Raw genomic sequence first — 21,038 nt, 5'->3', positions numbered from 1 at the left:
GCCACCCCTAACCAAAGCTCACAAACACAACCCTTTACAGTGGGTGTAGAAATACATGAATTTACTTACTAATGCATGTAAATACATATCAGTGACCCCTATCGGAGAAGATGATTGTTTCTGAGCGACTCTTATTTTAATTGCAATGCATTATTGAATACTACTTTTTACAATTGCTTTTATTAACCATCCGTTGATTAAATGAACATACACATTTTTTCGGTAGAGTATAAAATGAATTAAATTAAGGCTCTCCAAACCGCACCCTCATTCTGCACACTACTGGTCCGTTACAGCAGGCGTCCGTCTTAGCCGAGAGAGTGACAGACAGCACTAGATCAATGGGGCGCTGTGACATCTTCATTCACAGGCAGGTCGGGATCCCAATCAGCTTCAAGCCGCAGGTCCCTTCGCACAGTTAATTAAATCAGTCTGCAAGAAAAAGAAGCCCTCCAGTCCAAACCGCTGCCAATGCGTACACCACCAACTGTAATTATTACTGTTCCATTACAGTCAAGCAGATTTCATGAACATTTCTCCAGCTAGCAATCAAAGATTTCCTGGAAGAGGCGCTGGAGTGGAAAACACGATACATGAAATGGCAAGAGAGGTTTTGTTGTTTTTCATCAAGTAAAGAGCATGGCAAATTCCCTAAACCACAGGGTTTCAGCTCTTCCAGACCCAGAGACCCTCATCCAGACTCAAAGCCAACCAAAGTACACAGCGTATAAAAAATATACATTTTCCCATTAAAACTTTATAATAATTTTCCTTAAGAATGGTAACTAGTTTTGCTACATTGTACAATTCCTAAAATCACTACTTTAGTTAATAGTGCAAAAGGAGAAAAGTATATATTATGTTTTATACAACAGTTCTTTCTGGTCATCGAATCTGATTGGCTGAAAGGAGTGTGATATTCTAGTGATATCGAAACTCCAAACATTTTGTGACAATGGCGACACTCATGAACCTGCCGAGAAGAGCTTTACCTCAGTCAGATCTTCTGGAATTTGCCACTGGCTTTGATGATGTAATTCATTTTGGGTAAATCTAATAGGCAGTCTTTGGTCTCGTTAATCTATTATTTGTTCCAGAGCAAATAGTTTTGCCTGAGGGCAAAATGTCATCACGTCATATTTTTATGTAAATTATATTTTACTGTATGTCAAATCGCTGTCTTTGTACTTTTGACTGATTTGCCTAGCAACTTTAATGATGGCTGTTGTTGTTTATTAAAATATTATTATTCAATAAATAGCATAGACAATTTTATATAAATAGTATTTAATAATAGTATTTTGTAATGAGAAATGGTGTGTTTTCATGATGGGGATTTTAGTTTAGGGCTGTTACTAACGATTATTTTTGGTAGTCGAGTAATCTATCGATTATTCTGACGATTAATCGGATAATTAAAATTAATCTTTTTGTAGTAATAAAAATAGACCTAAGTGAACAGTAGTCTGTAAGATGACTTAAAATACACATATAATAGCAATGAGGAAATAATAATTAGTTCAAATAAAGTATCATAAAGCAAAAAATCATATGATTTTATTGAACAAAACTGTTCAAATAGATAAACAACATAGCTATTTTAGATGTTTTAACAAATGACTGCAGAGTGCCAACAGCCTGGCGATTATTTTTATACTTTATTGCGCAATCGAATCCATGTTTAATATTGACTAACAACATTTAATTCAAATGTCCACTTTATTTTTTAATATTTTTTAATATTTGGCTGTTTCTTTATGATAGAAAACCTACAGCCACTGTAATTTCTTGAATATGTGGACATCAAAATGTGTAAACTCAGAGTGAGAGTTTAAAATTTTATTTTGAAATGGTGATGAACAGTTAGCACATTGAGAAAGATAATGATGTATTCAGTGTTTGTGTAGGTTTATAAATGATTGACCTTGCAAATCTAATGAAAACTCACAACAACATGCAGAGATGGAGTTTGAGATGCTCCACATCAATGTAAATGATAATAGTTTGTGTAGTAGCATTTACTGTGAACAGAGATGCTCTGAGACGCACGTCCGTAACCAACACGCATGTAAATAAATTTGTGAGTTCTTAATAGCATTATGTTTTATTATGACTTTGAAATGGGTTTAATATGTGCATTGCACCACTTTGGATATTTTGCCGATTACTCAACACGGGCAAAATGCAATCAAGGATTTTTTTAAAAATGGAATACTCGAATATAATCAAGGAATCATTGCAGCCCTATTTTTGTTACATTAGACAAGAGACTGTTTAAAGTTGAGTGAGTTAGCAGAAAGACTTTTATTTTGAAAGACACTCAAACAAGGTTGTAAACAAGGAAGTTATTTTACTATTTTAACAACACCTTGTAAGAAGCAGCCAACAAATTCACTGAGCAGCGCTGTCATCGGAAATCACCCTTAACAGATGAAAGGATAGTATGACAAAGATATCGTTTTCCTCAGCGGATATTCAAACTAATATTTTATTGTGCAGATTGAGCTGAAAAATGAATGCTGTATCAGATGCAGGTAATCACACTCGCTTAGTCCATAATACTCTACATACTACAATAAGCTTTTAATAAAGAAATTCAACATTTCTTCGTTACTAGTTCTAAAATTGATGTTTTCGATTTAGTAAAAGAGGCCTGGGCTCAGCTGTCAAACTGAGATTTGAATCCATGGTGGACTAAAGTAATTTGCTCAAAAGTGGGTTTTTAAAGACACTCAGTTGTTGTTTCTTATGTAGTTACACAATTGTGCCATCAATCTGTTGTATAAACGCAGTATCTCACTCGTAGCCATGCTATATGGCTGTATATCAGCATGCTGTGATTACTTACACCACTCTGCCGCCGATATACAGCCATATTACACTTATGTGTATATTTAACATATATATATTTGTACACAATTACTCATTAATCCCTCCCTTGAGTTTGATTGTGGAATGAACATGCTATGTTACACTCGCCTTCCCTTTAACCTGAAGTTGTCGTAAGTTGAAAACAACTCATCTGAACTTTGAACGGGGTTGGAGGGGGCAGCCATGGCCTGTGTAGCGCCCATGTCAGGGCTGCAGAAGAAGTCATGCTCGGCTAGGTGGTCGGCCCCATCATGAGCTCTTTGATTAGCCCTGATGACCTCCTCCGGTTCTTCGTACACAGTGCCGACAACCCACTCAGCTCTGGCTTGGAAGTCCTGTGGATCTTCATAAATTACTTCTGCACCGATGTTCTGTAATGCGTCATTAATTGCTAATTGCTGGATGGAATCACCCAACAAGTCAGTCGAATCTTCTGCAGCCTCCATCTCTTCTGCACCCTCTTCCTGGGGGATCGCGAAATCAGACAGCTGCGAAATGTCAGCATCCGTCTTGAAAGGGTCTCTGAGAGATGCAGACTGCTGGACAGCTTTTCTCAGGTTTTGCCAATGCATTTTAGGGTCTGTAGGGGAAGTGGGTTTTTGCTGAGCTTTTGACACTGTGGCGTAAACAGGTTCCTGATTCTCGAGATCGGTGTCGATGTTTATCTCTTGACTTTCACTTTGAGGCTCTATTGCATTCAAAGAAAAGCTTCTCCAAGAAAGGCTAAGCAATTTTGATGACTGCTTAGATGGTTTCTGCATTTTCCCCTCGGGTAAAAAGTCAGACGTTGGACTATCCATGGTGTAGTTGTACGTTTCATCCGTGGCTGTGGTTTCTTGAGCTATACTTTGTTCTACATGGTCAGGGCTGATTGGCTTTCCTGTGGAGGGTCTGGGTAGATTCTGGATGGCTGCACTGACAACATTGAACAGTCTTTCACCCTGATGGGTTGCAAACTCGAAATTCCCCTCGCCGGACTCGCATCTGCGACCAGCCTCAAAGGAAAAAGACAGCTGAGGGAGAGAAAAAAAGAGAAGGGAAAGTTACGAAATCTATTTTCAGAGCAGAGATGTTTGTCCACAATCACTCGAGCGGTGATAAAGACAGGCTGTTTATTTCCCACGAGAAAGGGCATGCAAATAAAATTCAATGCATTTAAAAGAGGAAACCTCACACCTGCACGTTGACAACGCTAATGAGTTGAGAAAAATTACATGAATATTTAACCTAAAGGATCAATGTCAAGCTAAAAAAAAAAGGCAGAAAAATCTTAACAGAATGTTTGTTCAAACTGGTTTCAGATGGTTTTGAAATACTATTTTACACTGTTTGCATGTCTTTAACTTTTGATTTGTGCCCTTAGATATTTATTAATGTAGTTTTGAACTGCACAAAAAAGTTCCAGCTTACCATGTCTTGTCCAAATTTCCTAACGTAACAGTACGGCCATTTAAACAGCACTTTCCTAGTTTTAACGTCCTTCAGGAGTAAGCAGTCCAGCAGTGGAGTGATGATATATTCCCCATACAAACTGCACCGAACAGCAGCCTCTGTGCTCACTGCAATGACCAGATAATCTCGGACTGCAAGACAAAAAAAAAAATGAAAAAGTGAATATCTTGTCTTGTGCTTTGTGAACAGCCCCTAACAACCATAAAATGATTAGTCATTGTTTACACTAACAAACTCTCAAATCTCATCCAGTCTTGTATATTTATTAAAGAGCAGGTCATACTTTTTTTTTTTTTTTAAGTGCCCTAATATTGTGTTGGAGTCCTCTACAACAGGTTTAAATACATCTAAGGTCAGAAAGCATTGTGGTTTTCTCAGAATGTGCATAAATTATACATAAAGTCATTTGCCAATGATTTCAAAATGGTTCTTTGAATCAGTTTTGAGCATAATGTCTGTAAACCCCTTCCTTCCATAAAGCTACTCTGCTCTGATTATACATTAGCTGAGTGCTACCGTGACTAACTGATGAAACAACACAGTCTGTAAACCAAAATATGTCTAAGTTATATTCTTTATTATTAAACGAAGTAATTAGAACAATGATAGTCTACATTACTTAAAACATTCTTAGGAAATAGTGGGTTCACAGCGAATTCTCATTACTATTTCAGCAAGACAGTAATATCGTGGTGTATCTGGAAACCTAAAGGTGCACTAGGTATACATCAAATATTTGCACAAAAAATAAAAGTTTTACATATCAATCGTACTTAGAGGTTGTGGTTTGAAGACACTTGTTGGTCCAAATAAAGAAGATTAGAAGCCAAAGAAGATAAAAGCCAAGATTAGAGAAGCAGTCCTCTGTAAAATGATGAGCATACAACAAAAGTTTTGAATTGCATTGCTGAAAAAAGGATTTTAACCACCGATTCTTTGCATCATCATCTTTCGGCAATGAAAACAAAACAAACTTGCTTTCACAGCACAGAACACATCATCTTCTCAACATGATGTACACACACTAACTAGCAGAAGTGTTTGTGGTCAGGCTAGATTGTTTGTATTACGTGAGCAGGTGGGGATTGTGCAAATATGTTACCCAGTGAGATAGATTAATAACAGTCAGAAGATTCGAAAATATGACGACTCGTTAAAGGGGTCATCGGATGCTAAGTTCACTTTTACATGTTGTTTGAACATTAATGTGTGTTGGCATTGTATGTACACATCTACCCTATAATGATAAAAATCCATGCAGTTGTTTTTAATTAATCTGTAAAAATAATATCCCCTTTTTCAAATCGAGCCATTCTCAGATGCCTCACACTGACAGAGGCCACTCCCACGATAGTTGATTGACATGAACGTCTTACCTCAGATCAGGTGTCTCAGTCCAACCTCCATTGTTTCGATGCCAGAGCAGGGATGTAAGTTAGACAAGAATATCTCCAATTGAGCGATTGAGGTGTCGTGTTGCTGGATGTAATAATGAACATAGTGGTCGTCATTTACTTCCAACATCTGAGCCGCTGAAGATGCAGTAGATCACGTTTGTTTGTGAAGGGAATGTTCCCGATCTACATATATCCGTCTATGTTCACGCAAATCATTGGTGATCCAGCTTCACTTACAGCAGAAGTGAGTATAAGGTTTTTTTTTTTTTTTTATAAATCTTTGCGATCGCCTTTCCTAATAATGTGCTAGTTAGCAAGTTTAGCAGGTAAATGCAGCTACATGCAGCTAAAGTAAACAGGCTTGTCACTCCACAGAGAGAAGAGAGGGGCGGGGCAAGCAGAGCTCATTTGCATTTAAAGAACAATCACTCAGAATGGGATGTTTTTTGCAGAGCTCATTTTGACAAGGTAAAAAGGGTGTTTGTTTTACACAACCATTGAGAATTTTTAACCAAAATATATTATAGACTTTTCATTAAGACCCTAAAGAATCAACTTGTGGAAAATAGGCATCCGATGACCCCTTTAAGGTGATTCTGAGTCACTTTTTTTTTTTTGAGAGACAATATCTTTATGTATAACGCACTTTTTTAATTAACAACTTTGCAGAAGAGGGATAGCTACATTGCAAACTGCAAAAGAGATATTTTTTTAAACAATTTTTTTGGTTTTTGCTTGTTATATGACTAATTATGACATTAAAGGGGTCATCGGATTCCCACTTTCCACAAGTTGATATGTTTCTTTAGGGTCTTAATGAAAAGTCTATAACATGCTTTGGTTAAAATTTCTCAGTGGTATTGTAAAAAACCTTTTTATCTTCTCAAAATCAGCTCTGCAAAAATCAACCTGTTCTGGTGGATGTTGCTTTAAATGTTAATGAGCTCTGCTCGCCCCGCCCCTCTCTTCTCTCTGTGGAGTGACGAGCCTTTTTACTTTAGCTGCATTTAGCTGCGTTTAGCCATGAAACTTGCTAACTAGCACGTAATTAGGAAAGGCAATTGCAAAGATTTATAAAAAACCCTTATACTCACTTCTACTGTAAGCGAAGCTGGATCACGAATGATTTGCGCGAACATAGACTGATTTATGTAGATTGGGAGGCGCATTCCCTTCACAAACAAATGTAATCCACTGCATCTTCAGCGATGTCGGGAGTAAATGATGACCACTATGTTCATTATTACATTTGACAACAGAACACCTCAATCCCTTAGAAGCCATTCTTGTCTACGTCCCTGTTCCAGCATTGACACAATGGTGGTCGGACTGTTACAGCTCATCAGGGCGGGTCTAAGGTAAGACGGCCGTGTCAATCAGTCTATCGTGGGAGCGGTCTCTGTCGGTGTGACGTCACACAGACAAGAAGCTGAGAATGGCTTAATTTGAAAAAGGGGAAATTATTTTTACAGATTAATTAAAAACCACTGGGTGGATTTTTATCATTATAGGGTGTTTGTGTATACACACTGCCAACACACATTTATGTTCAAACAACATGTAAACGTGAACTTGGCCTCTCTTTGGTTAAAATTCCTCAATGGTCATGTAAAATAACACCCTATTTAACTTATCAAAAACAGCTGTATTCACAATGACCTGTTTCGGTGCATGTCTCTTTAAATGATAATGAAACTGCCCACTGACCCCGCCCCTCTCTACCGCTGATTGTGTGGCGCATTAACATCACAAACTAAACTAATCCACTGCGTCCTCTTATGTTCACTTTATTCAAAACAAAATTTCAAAACATTTGAGAAAACAGCGGAGAGCATACAACTGGCTGAAGGCAAAAATATACTAATACGGGACAGTCTGTTAGCGGTCAAGGGCAGGGCTTGACCAATATGATGTTATACCGCTCAGAAAATCAAAATGGCTCGATAGCTGAAGACCGTTTAGGTTTTTGGGGGGATTAAAGAAGGAGTGAATGGATTTGTATGATTGTAGGGTGGTTGTGTCCACACACAGGTAAGACACATTTATATGCGAACACGAAAAGTGAACTAAAAGTGAATTTTGCACTGTAAATCACATCATAATGGGTTAAGTAAATTACTTTAGGATGAGCTATTTGCATCCACTCCCACAAACTTATGAAATTTCTGTAAGAGTGCAGGGACAATATAGCTGAATCACTTTTTTTTAGTCACTGAAACTTAGACTTGCACCCGAAGTCAGCAGGGAACACAACTTATTGCTTTTCCTCTGGAGATAGCTTTGAAATTCAAAATTGGATGTCCACAGGAGCAGGAAGAAGCCAGAGAAGGCAGCCCTGTCTAAGTTCAGCCTTTGTTCCTTCGGTTGATGTTCACAGCTGTCATTTTCTGAGCCTCTTCCTCCTCGCTCTACATCTTCCAGGATGAAACAAGCTCTCAGACTGTTGGCTTGTTGCCCTGTGAGGCCTCACCCGTGACCGTGAATGTCAAATTTGCTTGTTTTTCCTGTTCGCTCTCGTTTGCAGCGCTGCTCAGGGGGAACGTGCGTGGTGCTCATGCTATCCGGAGATACAGATGGCACACGTGTGAAGCACGACTCTGTTAACCTAGATGAGTCACTGGACACATGCTGTAGTTAATGTCAGACTTGAAACTTATGATTTAGCTGAATGATTTTGCACCTTTGTGTGTCTACTTCATTTGATGTTTTACTAACACTGCTCTGATTAGACAACTTATCATTCACAACTGTGCTTATCTGTGCAAGCCATGTTCTTCTGCTGGATTTATAATCGTTCAGTACGCACATGATTTGAGTTAGTTGAGTTTTTTATCAAATGTAGAAAAAAAATTAGAAACCTACTGAACGACAGCTCGTTTAAAAACAGGTTTATGCAAAAATAAGCACATATGCATGCAAAAAAAATTGAATATGTGACCTTGGACCACAAAGTCTTAAGTAGCACGGGTATATTTAGCAATAGCCATAGCCAAAAATATATTGTATGGGTCAAAATGATCAATTTTCCTTTTATGCCAAAAATCATTAGGATATTAAGTAAAGATCATGTTCCATGAAGATATTAATTTATTTAATTTTTTATTAGTAAAATGCATTGCAAAGAACTTCATTTGGACAACTTTAAAGGCAATTTTCTCAATATTTTGATTTTATTTATTTATTTATTTATTGCTATCTCGGATTCCAGATTTCAATTAGTTGTATCTCAGCCAAATATTGTCATATCCTAACAAACACGCATCGCACACATCAACGGAAAGCATATTTATTCAGCTTGCAGATCATGTATAAACACCAATTTTGAAAAACTGACACTTATGACTGGTTTTGTGGTTCAGGGTCACACTTAAGTGTGTATGCAAGCAGTACACTAAGTTCTGAAACAGAGCTGCTGTCTCTTTTTTGTTCAGTACAACACCGTCATCCACTTCAACAGCCTGTATTTTAATAGATTGTCAAGAAGTTTTGTTTAGGTGTCTAAATTGTCATTTTGTGAACAATTCATGCAAACTCTCTGTTGTTATCTTGTTTTCCTCACTTGATTCGTGCAGTGGTGCAAAGCAGGACTTGACAATTGCTTTTATGTGTTCATTTACGGTAAAATGACTCCCGGTGCCCATCTTGATTTCAAGGGTGTCTGATGAGATCTGCCAAGTGTTAATCAGCCTCTGATTGTTGGGTCACTGATTAAAAAGAGTCTTAACAACCCCGGTTCATCAGCGTATTGCACAGATCACAAGAGACGATACATTAATTAGCCACGAATTTTGTGCGGTAGCGTAATTGCGCATGTGTATATATTTATTTGTAGGTTTCCTAAGTGTTATCTGTTTGCTCATTTCAAACAATGCATGATCAAAAACATTTCTGTCACTAATTGGTTGTCTTCTTTTCGTGCTCTAGGCTTTAAACCCACAGACGTATCAAAGGCCCGGCCAAACCACAGCAGCACCGCCGGTATTATTAGAGACCACCACAAGGCCAAGTGTGTGAAGTTCACCTCAATGTGAAACTGCAGCACCTGCATAAATAAGATTCAGGTACCGCACAGAGGATTCAGTAGATGAGTCGGGGGCTTCTCGGAAAGAAAAGGCCCGATAACTGCAATCCCAACTGTGAGTCGCTGATACTGTCTTGACTCTCAAACTATAGATCAGAGAAAAAATACCACTTCCTTCCTATCAAGCCCATGGGTGTTCACACTGAGCATCTATCGCCTAAAATAACAACAGGAACTACAATAGATGGGTTGCTGACCCAAAATCTATCTTAAAAAAATCTTCCTGTTGTCAGTTTTGCTATGCTTAGTGTACCACAATACTATTACTATTGTGCGCAGTGTGTGAATTGTACTTTTTTGCTTAACATTTGCTTAAATGTGTGCACAAGAGTGCATGATATGAAACACTGTATCCCAGAATGCAATACGTCTTGCATTTTCAGAGTGACATGAAATGGAAGTTATTTCAAATTTTACATTTTATTTCTTTTGAGAGTCATTGTTTGAAATATAAATAATCTTATATAATATTTTTTGCATTCATACTATATTATTTTATTGAATTATGTCTTATATACACTACCATTCAGATTTTTTATGTTAGGTCTTTTAGGTCTCTTCTGCTCACCAAGCCTGCATTTATTTCATCCAAAGTACAGCAAAAGGAGTAATATTGTGAAATATTTTTACTGTTTAAAATAACTGCTTTCTATTTGAATATATTTTAAAATGTAATTTATTCATGTGATTTCAAAGCTGAATTTTCAGTATTATTACTCCAATCTTTAGTGTCACATGATCCTTCAGACATCATTCTAATATGATGATCTTCCGGTCAAGAAACATTTTTGATTATTATGATTATTATCAATATTTAAAAGAGTTTTTCAGGATTCTTTGATGAATAGAATCCAAAAGATCCAAAGATCAGCATGTATCTGAAATAAAAAGCTTTTGTAACATTATACATTATAACAAAAGCCTGTCAGTATTATTCATTTATTTATTTAATTATTTATTGTTTTTTGCTTTTTGTTTTTTTGCAAGAAATTATAGAAATTAATGATTTTATTTAGCAAGGAAAAACATAAATATAAAATGATAAATTGATCAAAAATGATTATAAAGACATTTATAATGTTACAAAAGATTTCTATTTCAGATAAATGCTGTTCTTCTGAATTTTCTATTCATCAAAGAAACCTGAAAAATTTTACTCAGCTGTTTTCAACATAATAATAATAATAATAATAATATGTTTTTTTGAGCTGCATATCAGAGCTTTGAAATCACAGAAATAAATTACATTTTAAAATATATTAAAATAGAAAACAGTAAAAAGTAACGACATTTCAAGATTTTATTGTTTTTTCTGTACTTTGCATCAAATAAATGCAGGCTTGGTGAGACTTTAAAAAAAATAAATAAATGATTAAATGACTGGTATAGTGTAATATAAATGATGAATATTCTATCATTTATATTATCACTCATTTATTTTATATAAACATGTCTCATGTTAACCAAGACTGCATTTATTTTTATTTAAAATAACCAAATACAGTGATATTGTGAAATAATATCTATTTTCTATCTCTCTGTTTTCTATTTGCATATATTTAAAAATGTAATTTATTCCTGTGAAACAAAGATGAATTTTCAGCATCATTACTCCAGTTTTCAGTGTCATTGTTGATAATAATAAGAAATATTTCTTGAACAGCAAATCAGCATATTAGTATGATTTCTGAAAGATCACGTAACACTGAAGACTGGAGTAATGATGCTGAAAAATCAGCTTTACATCACAGAAATAAATGACATTTTAAAATACATTAAAATAGAAAAACGTTTGTTTAAATTGTAATAATATTTCACAATTTTACTTTTTTGGCTATATATTTCATCAAATAACTGAGCATAAGCTTTACTGAGCATAAGAGACTTCTTTCAAAAAGACTCACTCATGCAGTCTTCAAAACCAGTCGCAGTCAAATAAATCATTGATGCTGTTTAATGTAAACATAAGGACAGATGGAGAAAATGCTTCATCTGTCTGTTTGCTTCTGTGATTACGAGACTTTCACTCCCTCGTGAAGACGATTTAAACGTTTAGTTTCCTGCTGTTCCCAGTTTTTGTCTTTGATGTGGAGCTTCTATACAAAACATTATACACCACTCACAACCTAGCGACTTGAAACATTCTTGCTCATCCAATCAAATCTATCAGGGGGTGGTTGCAATCCAATTATCCCTAAACTGCTGCAAGCCTGACCTCTAGCATCGTTAAACTTACCATCAGTTTGAACTGAAGAGACTGTCAGCTAGACTGTAAAGCATTTCAGGTCAGTTGACAACTAGATTGAGATCTTTTCCATACAAGGATCTCTTAATTTGTACGCTTTATATGAATAATAGCCGATTTGTGAAATGAACATCAGAGAAAATGAAATATAAGGGACATTAAGAGATAGTTAAGACAAGTGTGATGAACATAATCACTTCATGTTCTGCCAAGTCAAGCATTTTGCTTAGAATTTAAAAGCTATTTGCTCAGTCCTCAACCAAGGACATGGGAAATTGAGATTATGTTCAGAATAGCATACTCTTATTTTTGCCATATACAGTCTGTAAAGTATGTTTTGTACAATGGGAATATGACCAATGTGTGTGGATCTTGTATCCCACAATTATAGAATTAGGTTAAAAATTAGGGCTGTCAGTTTAACGCATTAACTTAATTAATTAGTTATGAAAAATAACGTGATTAAAATACTTTAACGCAGTTAACGCGCTGGCCCCGCCCTAATACCTGCACACCATTTTAGATTTCATACGGTTGACTGCTGACAAATATGAAGCAGGGCAACAACTCCACAAATGCAGTTATGCCTAAAATTCAAGATATTGGTGCAAAAATGCCACTGTATGTTTTTTGTCTTATATTCATATTGTATCACATAGGCAGCAATATGCCACAAGTGTTGATTTTGTCCTGATCTATCTCGAGCTTAAAAGGGTGGTTGACTGGGTTTTTTCTAGGTTTGATTGTGTTTATGGGGTGCAGTCTAACATGTGTTAATGCTTTGTTTTTTAAAAAAACAACATAATTTTTCACATAATTTACCTTTATTCTACACCGCTTTGATAAACGATTGGATGTTTTCCGGGTTTTGTGAAGCCCCTTCCTCAGAAATATGTTCATTAAACGTCACGCCCCTCACATGCTATTCGGTTGTATTGTAAACAATGGCGTCGTCAATATTGCTCATCAATTTGAGCCCGAACGAGACCCAGAAAATATTAGTAAAGAGGATCGCGCAGAACCTGTGCAAGCACGGCTCTTACAGGACGTTTCAGAATGGAATGTGTTTTTGTTTGTTGTTGTACAGTATTATACTTTTAGATATGCTGTGATTTGTAAATGCTACTGCTTATGTTAACTTTTAATATAACTGTTACGGTTTAATCTTGATTAAAGCTTTAATACAGCAGAATACATGATTGCGTTGTAGCAGTTTTGTAAAGTAATTGTTTATTTTGTAACAGTAAGAAGTGTTTGCCAGCAAGTATTGCTCGCTACACCGGCAACTGCATGTGCGTCCATGTTTAACGCTTCTCGTAGCTATGTGGAAAATATCTGTCTGTCTGTACACAATCGCAGGTCCCCCTTGGCAGAAATCGTGAACCCGGGGCACCTAGATCAGACCGAAAGGGCAGTTTAGTCAGAGAGCAAAGGGGCAGGAGGGCTCGAGCGGGGTGTGTGAGAGAGCAACGTGATCTCATGATAATTTGTATGTATTTTACATAAAATGTGGTTCCACAAAATGTACGTTATGTTTTTACAGCAACTAAAATGTACAATACTGACTTATTTTCAGCATCTAAACATACAAAATTATGACCTATGCTCTCAATTTCAAATGCTAAAACATTAATTCATGCATTTATGACCTCAAGATTAGATTATTGTAATGCTTTATTGGGTGGTTGTTCTGCTCGCTTAATAAACAAACTCCAGCTGGTCCAAAATGCAGCAGCTAGAGTTCTTACTAGAACCAAAAAGTATGATCATATTAGCCCCATTCTGTCAACACTGCACTGGCTCCCTATTAAACATCGTATCGATTTTAAAATCTTGCTAATTACTTATAAAGCCCTAAATGGTTTAGCTCCTCAGTACCTGAGCGAGCTCTTATCACATTATAGTCCCTCACGTCCGCTGCGTTCTCAAAACTCTGGCAATTACCTAGAATATCAAAATCAACCGCGGGCGGCAGATCATTTTCTTATCTAGCGCGCAAACTCTGGAACGATCTGCCCAACACTGTTCGGAGGCAGAAACACTCTGTCAGTTTAAATCTAGATTAAAGACCCATCTCTTTAACCTTGCTTACACATAACACATCAACATATTTCTATAATTCAAATCCGTTAAAGGATTGTTAGGCTGCATTAATTAGGTCAACCGGAACCGGGAACACTTCCCATAACACCCGATGCACTCAGTGCATCGTCAGAAGAATGGCATCTACGCTAATATTAATCTGTTTCTTTCTTACTCCGAGGTCACCCTAACCACCAGATCTAGTCCGTATCCAGATCAGATGCTCACTGCAGTCTCCCGGATCCAGTCCGTACCCAGCCCAGACGGTGGATCGGCATCTAGAGACGACCTCTACAGCCCTGAATGTCAGTGGAGACCACATTGACTAGATGAGCCCCAGAGACAGATCCCCAGTGAAGACCTCGTCACCTAGACGGCCGTCGACACAAGACCATGGGAGTCCTCTGCGTCTGGCCAGAGGAGAACTGGCCCCCTGACTGAGCTTGGTTTCTCCCAAGGTTTTTTTCTCCATTTGTCACCGATGAAGTTTTGGTTCCTTGCCGCTGTCACCTCTGGCTTGCTTAGTTGGGGACACTTTTTCTTCACATGATATTGTATTTTATTTTATTGTATTTGATTAACTGCCTTTACCTGAAAATTGAGTGTTTATTGTTGCCCTTTTGCATTATTGATGTACTATTTCCTATTTAATACTGTACAGTTGCTTTGTCACAGTTCTGTATTGTTAAAGGCGGTATATAAATAAAGGTGACTTGACTTGACTTGACAAAACTGACGTATTGACACCTAAAAAACTAATCCATATATTGAAATATATTACAAAAGATTTATTTTGTTCTTTTACACTTTATATTAATCAAAGAATCCTGAAAATGTATAGTATTGTTCTAATAACAAATATTAAGCAGCAAAAAAAAAAAAAAAATGCAGCATTTATTGAGCAGCAAAACAGCATATTAGATTTCTGAAAGATCATGTGACACTGAATGGCTGCTGAAAAATCAGTTTTGCATGATAGGAATAAATAATAGTTTAAATATATTAAAATTTTATATTTTAAATTGCAATAATATTTTACAAGATTACTGTTGTAATTGTATTTATTATTATTATTATTATTATTATTATTATTATTATTATTATTAAATAAATCCAGCTTTGGTGAACATAAGAGACTTCTTTCTTTTGTAAACAGAAATCTTACCGACCCCAAAAATTTTACTGTGTATTCATATAGTTCTTTTTGTAATATGTATCAAATATATATTTTCTCATTCTTGAAGTGGAGAAGTCAGTATCTAAAGAACTGTTGTCATGGCATGGATTACAGCAAAATGAGGATGTGATGCGTCACCCGTCCTCAGACGAAAATAGAAACATGTTGAAGTTCATGAAGTACTGATTTACAGTCAGACAAGTTTCATCTCCCTCGCTTCCCCACTCTCTCACTCGCTCTCCTCTCCTTGTGTCATGTCTACATGTGCTGCTCTAAAAACTTGCACAACGGAACCCAGATGAAGCCCTTATGACAGTCTGAGAACTTTCACCCAAAGTGATAAAACGGAAGTTAGAGCTACTTTTTGGCCGGCTGCCCTTCCAAAATGAAGTTAGATAATGTCACATCCAATTTGGAAATTTTGAACAACGTCATTAAATCTATTTTCTAATGGAAACGCAAGTGGCGCTTGCCTGTGCAAAAGTCACAGACACTTTGCGCTTTGCGGGTGGTTTCTAGGTCATTGCTAAGTGTTTTTTAGGTTGTTCTTGCTAGCTGGTTGTTTGCTGATTCGTGTGGAAATGCTATCAATGATGTTCTGTTTTCCAAGTGTTCCCCAAGTTCCTTATTCAAAGCAAAACTAGAAAATGTCTTTTCACAGAATAAGTGTCCGGAATAAGTTGCGTACTAAAAACTAGCAGCGGCAGCGATGCTTGCCTCAGCGAGCGCCACAAAAGAAGTGCCCTTTGTCAATGATACACAAGGGCCAATAGAAATCTTGAGCTAGATGAAAAGGAAGAAGCAGGAAGTCAATAAGAAGTGGCCTCGGGTGAATCTGAGGACAGCTTGCATCCCTCTGCTTCATTTCATTTGTCGTCTCCCCTGAATGAGCTCTCTCTATACATACACCTGAAAACAGTGTCCCCTCTTTCCTGTCCTTTAATGGAATCAAGGTTGGCCACCTGTGGCCCAAATGGGCAATTTGACTCGAGCCTGAGGTTTCGCTTGAAAAAGAGGCTGTTCGTCCTTGCAATAGGACAAACTAAAATAGCATCTCTCTCCTCTCTGTCCCTCCAATATCACTAATATTACCCGTTAGGGTGAGATACACATTAAAGCGTTACCCACATAAAAAAAGAAGAACACTAAGTAGGTAATTGTTGTGTATTAAATTAATAACATAATCAATAATATATATATATATATATGTACTGTATGTATGTATGTTTTTTAAGAAGTGCTCATCAAGGCTGCATTTACTTGATCAAAAATACAGAAAAAATATTATTACAGTTTAAAATAATGTTTTTCTATTTTAATATATTTTAAAATAAAATTTATTCCTGTGATACAAATCTGAATTCTCATCAGCCATTATGTCAGTCTTGTGTGTCACATGATCCTTAAGAAAGCATTGTAATATGCTGATTTATTACTTTTATGATCAATTTTGGAAACATGTTGCATGGAAATATGCTACTTTTTTTTTCGGGACCTGTGATTCTTTTTTTTCAGGATTCTTTGATTAATAAAAACTTAAATAAAAGTTATAGAATAGTATTTATTCAAAGTAGAAATCTTACCACATCCTTGCTGAAAAAAAGTATTAATAGCTCTCAAAAAAAGAAAGAATAAAACTTTACTGACCACAAACTTTTAAATGGTATAGTTTATATTGTTACAAAAGATTTGTATTTTAAATAAATGCTATTGTTTTTAAATGTATTAAAGAATTCTGGAAAAAGTATCATATGTTCCAAAAAATCTTTTCTGGAATATCATGTGACACTAAAGACTGGAGTAATGATGCTGAAAATTCAGCATTGCTTTACAGGAGTAAATTACATTTTACAATATATTTAGATAGAAAACAGTTATTTTACATTAAAATAATATTTCACAATATTACTGTTTTTTTTTTATCAAATAAATGCAGCCTTGATAAGCATAAGAAGCCTCTTTAAAAAACACTACAAAACTTTTAAATTGCAATATATTACGTTTCTAATTGTCTTTAAATACATAAAATCTGAAAAATAATAATTATACATGGTGACCATGTATTACAGTTTTAATTTAAGTAAATAAATAAATGGTATGCTATTAAATTGATATAAAATTTATATATACTGAAAGCACCAAGTTTTTTTGTTTTTTTTTAAACACAGGCTATATGAACCTACATTTTTGTATTATTATCTACCATGTATTATTCACACTGCATGAAAGAGTTAAACTGATGTAATGATGAAAAAACAAGTTTACCCTTGGATTTGCAGTATTTTAGGATCATGATAATGCTTGTGCAACCCATTCCACAGTGGTAAATGTATATCAGTTGTAAGGAACGTGATTTTGTTATCATTTATAACTTATATTTAGGTTGTTAGTGTGACATTAACTGCCTTACCACTTTCTGCCGTGTCATAAAGTGAGTTCTCCTGCATTTCTCTGGCATTAGAACTGATCACAGGTTCAGAATAAACGCAGCTCTCTCTCTGTAATCTTTGTTCAGCCTCGATGTCCTGAAAAAGCATTAAGTGGTTTTAAAGTGAGACATCTGTACCTGAACATGTCCATTATGTATTATGAGCTATTAGCTAATCGCTCATTATTATGCGGTGTGATTTGATGTGATTCAACCTACAGGGAACGCCTGCTCGCACAGGCTCTTGATCCAGCCCTTCACCTCTGAATGGGGGGCAGCAAACATGTAGAGTTTTTCTGAGGTCTCGAGAAAAAAGGCGGCGCAGTCTTTGGGGCAGTCAGCCATCTCACTTTCTGATACGCGGATGCATTCTCGCAGACGGATCACCTGCTTGTAGTCGGGCTTGCGTTTGCTGGAGCCCTGTTTCATGGAGGACTGTTTGCTTTCGTACACCTCCAGCCGTGACACGCTGCGTCTGCCCTCCGCCACCACCACGCACCACACTTTCTTCCATTTCTGAAGAACACACACGCACATCATAGTCTGAAATATGCTCGCTTTGTGCTATTTTAAAAATATACTTCAAAATCGCACATGTTATTGCCTTACATTGCAAATATCAAACCAAGCAGCATTTAAAAAACGAAAAGCACAAAGACACTTTCAAGTAAAATATTTTAAAAATACATTTGTAAGTGATATTCAAAATGAGTACAAAAGGTATTTTGGACATGCTTCTATGATTTGAAAACGCGTAAGGAATCGCGGAATCCAATCATAAAAATGAAATTAACCATAAACGCGGAATGTCAGGGAATTTGCACAATTTTGGATGGATAAACAAATGTATGTCAGAACACTTAAATCAAAACGTGATATGGATTAGTGTCTGTGAATATTAACCCTCAAAAATACAATTCAAATACAATCCTGCATATTCTGCATGTCTCTTTGTGAATAAGGATAACTGTCACAGTTTCGCGCCGTTTCCTTTACTACACATATACTGAAGCGCGCCAGACACTCCCTGTTTTCAGCCTCTGACGCCTCAACATATGAGTACATGAACACATAAACATAATTTTTAGAACTGCTCTAAGAGTCACTTCATGAGGATTTTACAATTTCTTGTGAGAAAAACTATAATCCTGTCATACACAGGGTTGCCAGGTTTTCACAACAAAACCTGCCCAATTGCTACTCAAAACTAATCCAGTTTCGAGGGGGGTCCCCGTTAAAAATCACGTTCCCGGGGATAAAATACAAATTTCTTTCCCCTGTTAAATTCGTATTTCAGGGGCTAAATATGATGTTATTGGGGTCGCTTCAACACATATAAAAACAGCCTGCGTCAACAGTATTAAAGTAGCGCAATTCTGCGGGAAAACTGGCAACACTGGGGCGCCCCGCCAAAAGTTCAGTTTAACTTGAAGAAACTGTCACAGAAATATATTACTTAATGTAACGATAGTACTACTACTACTAATACAATTATTAAAACATTATTTTTACAGAATATGTACCAGAATTTATTTACCAGAAAAATGTAAATACATAACAGTGTTTTCTTTTTCTTTTATCAGTTTTTCTGGAAATAAATAAATCAATAAATTAGTTTTCTTTTTTATTAAATTCACTTATTTAGAAATAATTTGATTACTAAAATTTGGTTTAAAAAATAAATAAAATTTTATTTTATTTTGAGAAAAAAATAAAACGTATTTCATAGGGCCTTAAAATGTCATTTTTGTTAAACCTTTAATAAATTGCTGTTAGATTTCATGATTTCAATTAATTAGACATGCTTTTTGATTAATAAAAATGTATTTTAACAGTTTAGAAAAATTAAATGGAAAAATTGAATTTGAAAAAAATAATTTCATGGGGTCCTGCTACTGGTTGCTAAAAGTTAATGACGTAGTCATACAATGCTGGGTAGATTACTAACAAATTATGATCTGTAACTGATTACAAATTGCATTATATAAATTGTAGTGAGTAATGTACTCTAGAGTACTCATTTTAGGTAATCTGAGTACTTTTGGATTACTTTTAGAATACTTTTTTATACAATACAGATTGTCTCAAAGCTTTACAGTGCTCTACAACTTTACACACTCCATGTGTTGTTACATATTTAATATAGTTACAGTCATGTATACAGAGGTGAACTGACAGCGCAGAAGCTCTTTCATGAGATTTTAATTCTTTTAATTCAAATCTTTGAATTCATTTGCTTTTACCTGTATATGCAATGTGATATTTTAGATATAATTGATCATATAAATGTACATCATGTAAATCACAATTATGTTTTTGACTTTTTAACATTTTGTATTGTCTTTTAATCACCTTTATAAAATGATAAAATAACATTTCTTATTGTTATCAACATTGAAGAAGGTTGTTCTGCTTAATTTGTTTACGTATTGCCATGTCATTTTATTTATTGTCATATCATTATCATAATACTATTGTCCTCATTTGTAAGTTGCTTTGGATAAAAGCATCTGCTAAATGATTAAATGTATATTATGTATAGTTACAGTATCTATCTATCTATCTATCTATGTATCTATCTGTGTTATTGGGGTTAACAGTTTTGCTTGTACCCAAGGCCAATAAAGCGTCAGCACTTCTTATCTTTGCCGTTGTCAGTCTGCTGATGTATGCTGAATGCAGAGCCATGCAAGAATGTATTTCTTTAGTTTAACTTGCGAAAATAATTACACTGCTTATATAGCTCTGAGAAGGACATTGAGTCTCACCTTGCCGAAGCGTTGCTGATGAAAATAAAGCATCCCTTTTCTCCTGATGTCCTCCTCCATGGTTCCTCAGCAGGCCTTTATCTTGTTTTTCTCTCACTCTCTCTCTCTCTATAGGTTCCCTTGATTCCGGTTTGCTTTCAAACTGTTTGAATGACTATGAGAGACATTGCTGTCAATGGCGGACTGACCTTAGGTACATTGTCAGTCTAACTTCCTGTCTAAGATGAAGTCTAAATCTGTCACTTGGAGAAGTCAGATGAGTGGGCGTGTGTCTGTACTGCTGTGGTGGGGTTGGTTTCCTACGCATATGATTCTTCCTGTTTGACACTATTTAGGGCTGAAGACCGTCTTTCTTCTGTGAAAGTGTGAATACGTTTAACATCCTACTAGCACCTCGTTAGAATCAATCACAGGGTCATGGGCACATGAGACTTTTCCTCACTCTCCAACTCTCCTGTAACTGCAAATGCTATGAAAAGTAATGCATCAGTACAAATGTCAGTCCAAATTATATGTGCACGATCTGCAAAATCTGCA

General features: G+C 35.9%; 1 protein-coding gene across 1 annotated transcript; it reads right to left on the bottom strand.

Moving 5' to 3' along the window:
* Positions 1-2,273: 2,273 nt before the first annotated feature.
* LOC127172039 (docking protein 2) lies at positions 2,274-20,741 on the bottom strand. The gene is made up of 5 exons (XM_051121081.1): positions 20,502-20,741; positions 17,953-18,249; positions 17,716-17,830; positions 4,282-4,454; positions 2,274-3,884 (listed from the first exon to the last, which is right to left on the bottom strand). Exons 1-5 carry the CDS (start codon positions 20,559-20,561, stop codon positions 2,970-2,972), a joined length of 1,560 nt encoding a protein of 519 aa, XP_050977038.1. The 5' UTR covers positions 20,562-20,741; the 3' UTR covers positions 2,274-2,969.
* Positions 20,742-21,038: the final 297 nt, after the last annotated feature.

This window comes from Labeo rohita, chromosome 10 (assembly GCF_022985175.1).
Source record: "Labeo rohita strain BAU-BD-2019 chromosome 10, IGBB_LRoh.1.0, whole genome shotgun sequence".
NCBI classification, from domain to species: Eukaryota; Metazoa; Chordata; class Actinopteri; order Cypriniformes; family Cyprinidae; genus Labeo; species Labeo rohita.
The sequence above is the reverse complement of the archived record's forward strand: the minus strand, read 5'-3'. Positions and strand labels throughout refer to the sequence as shown.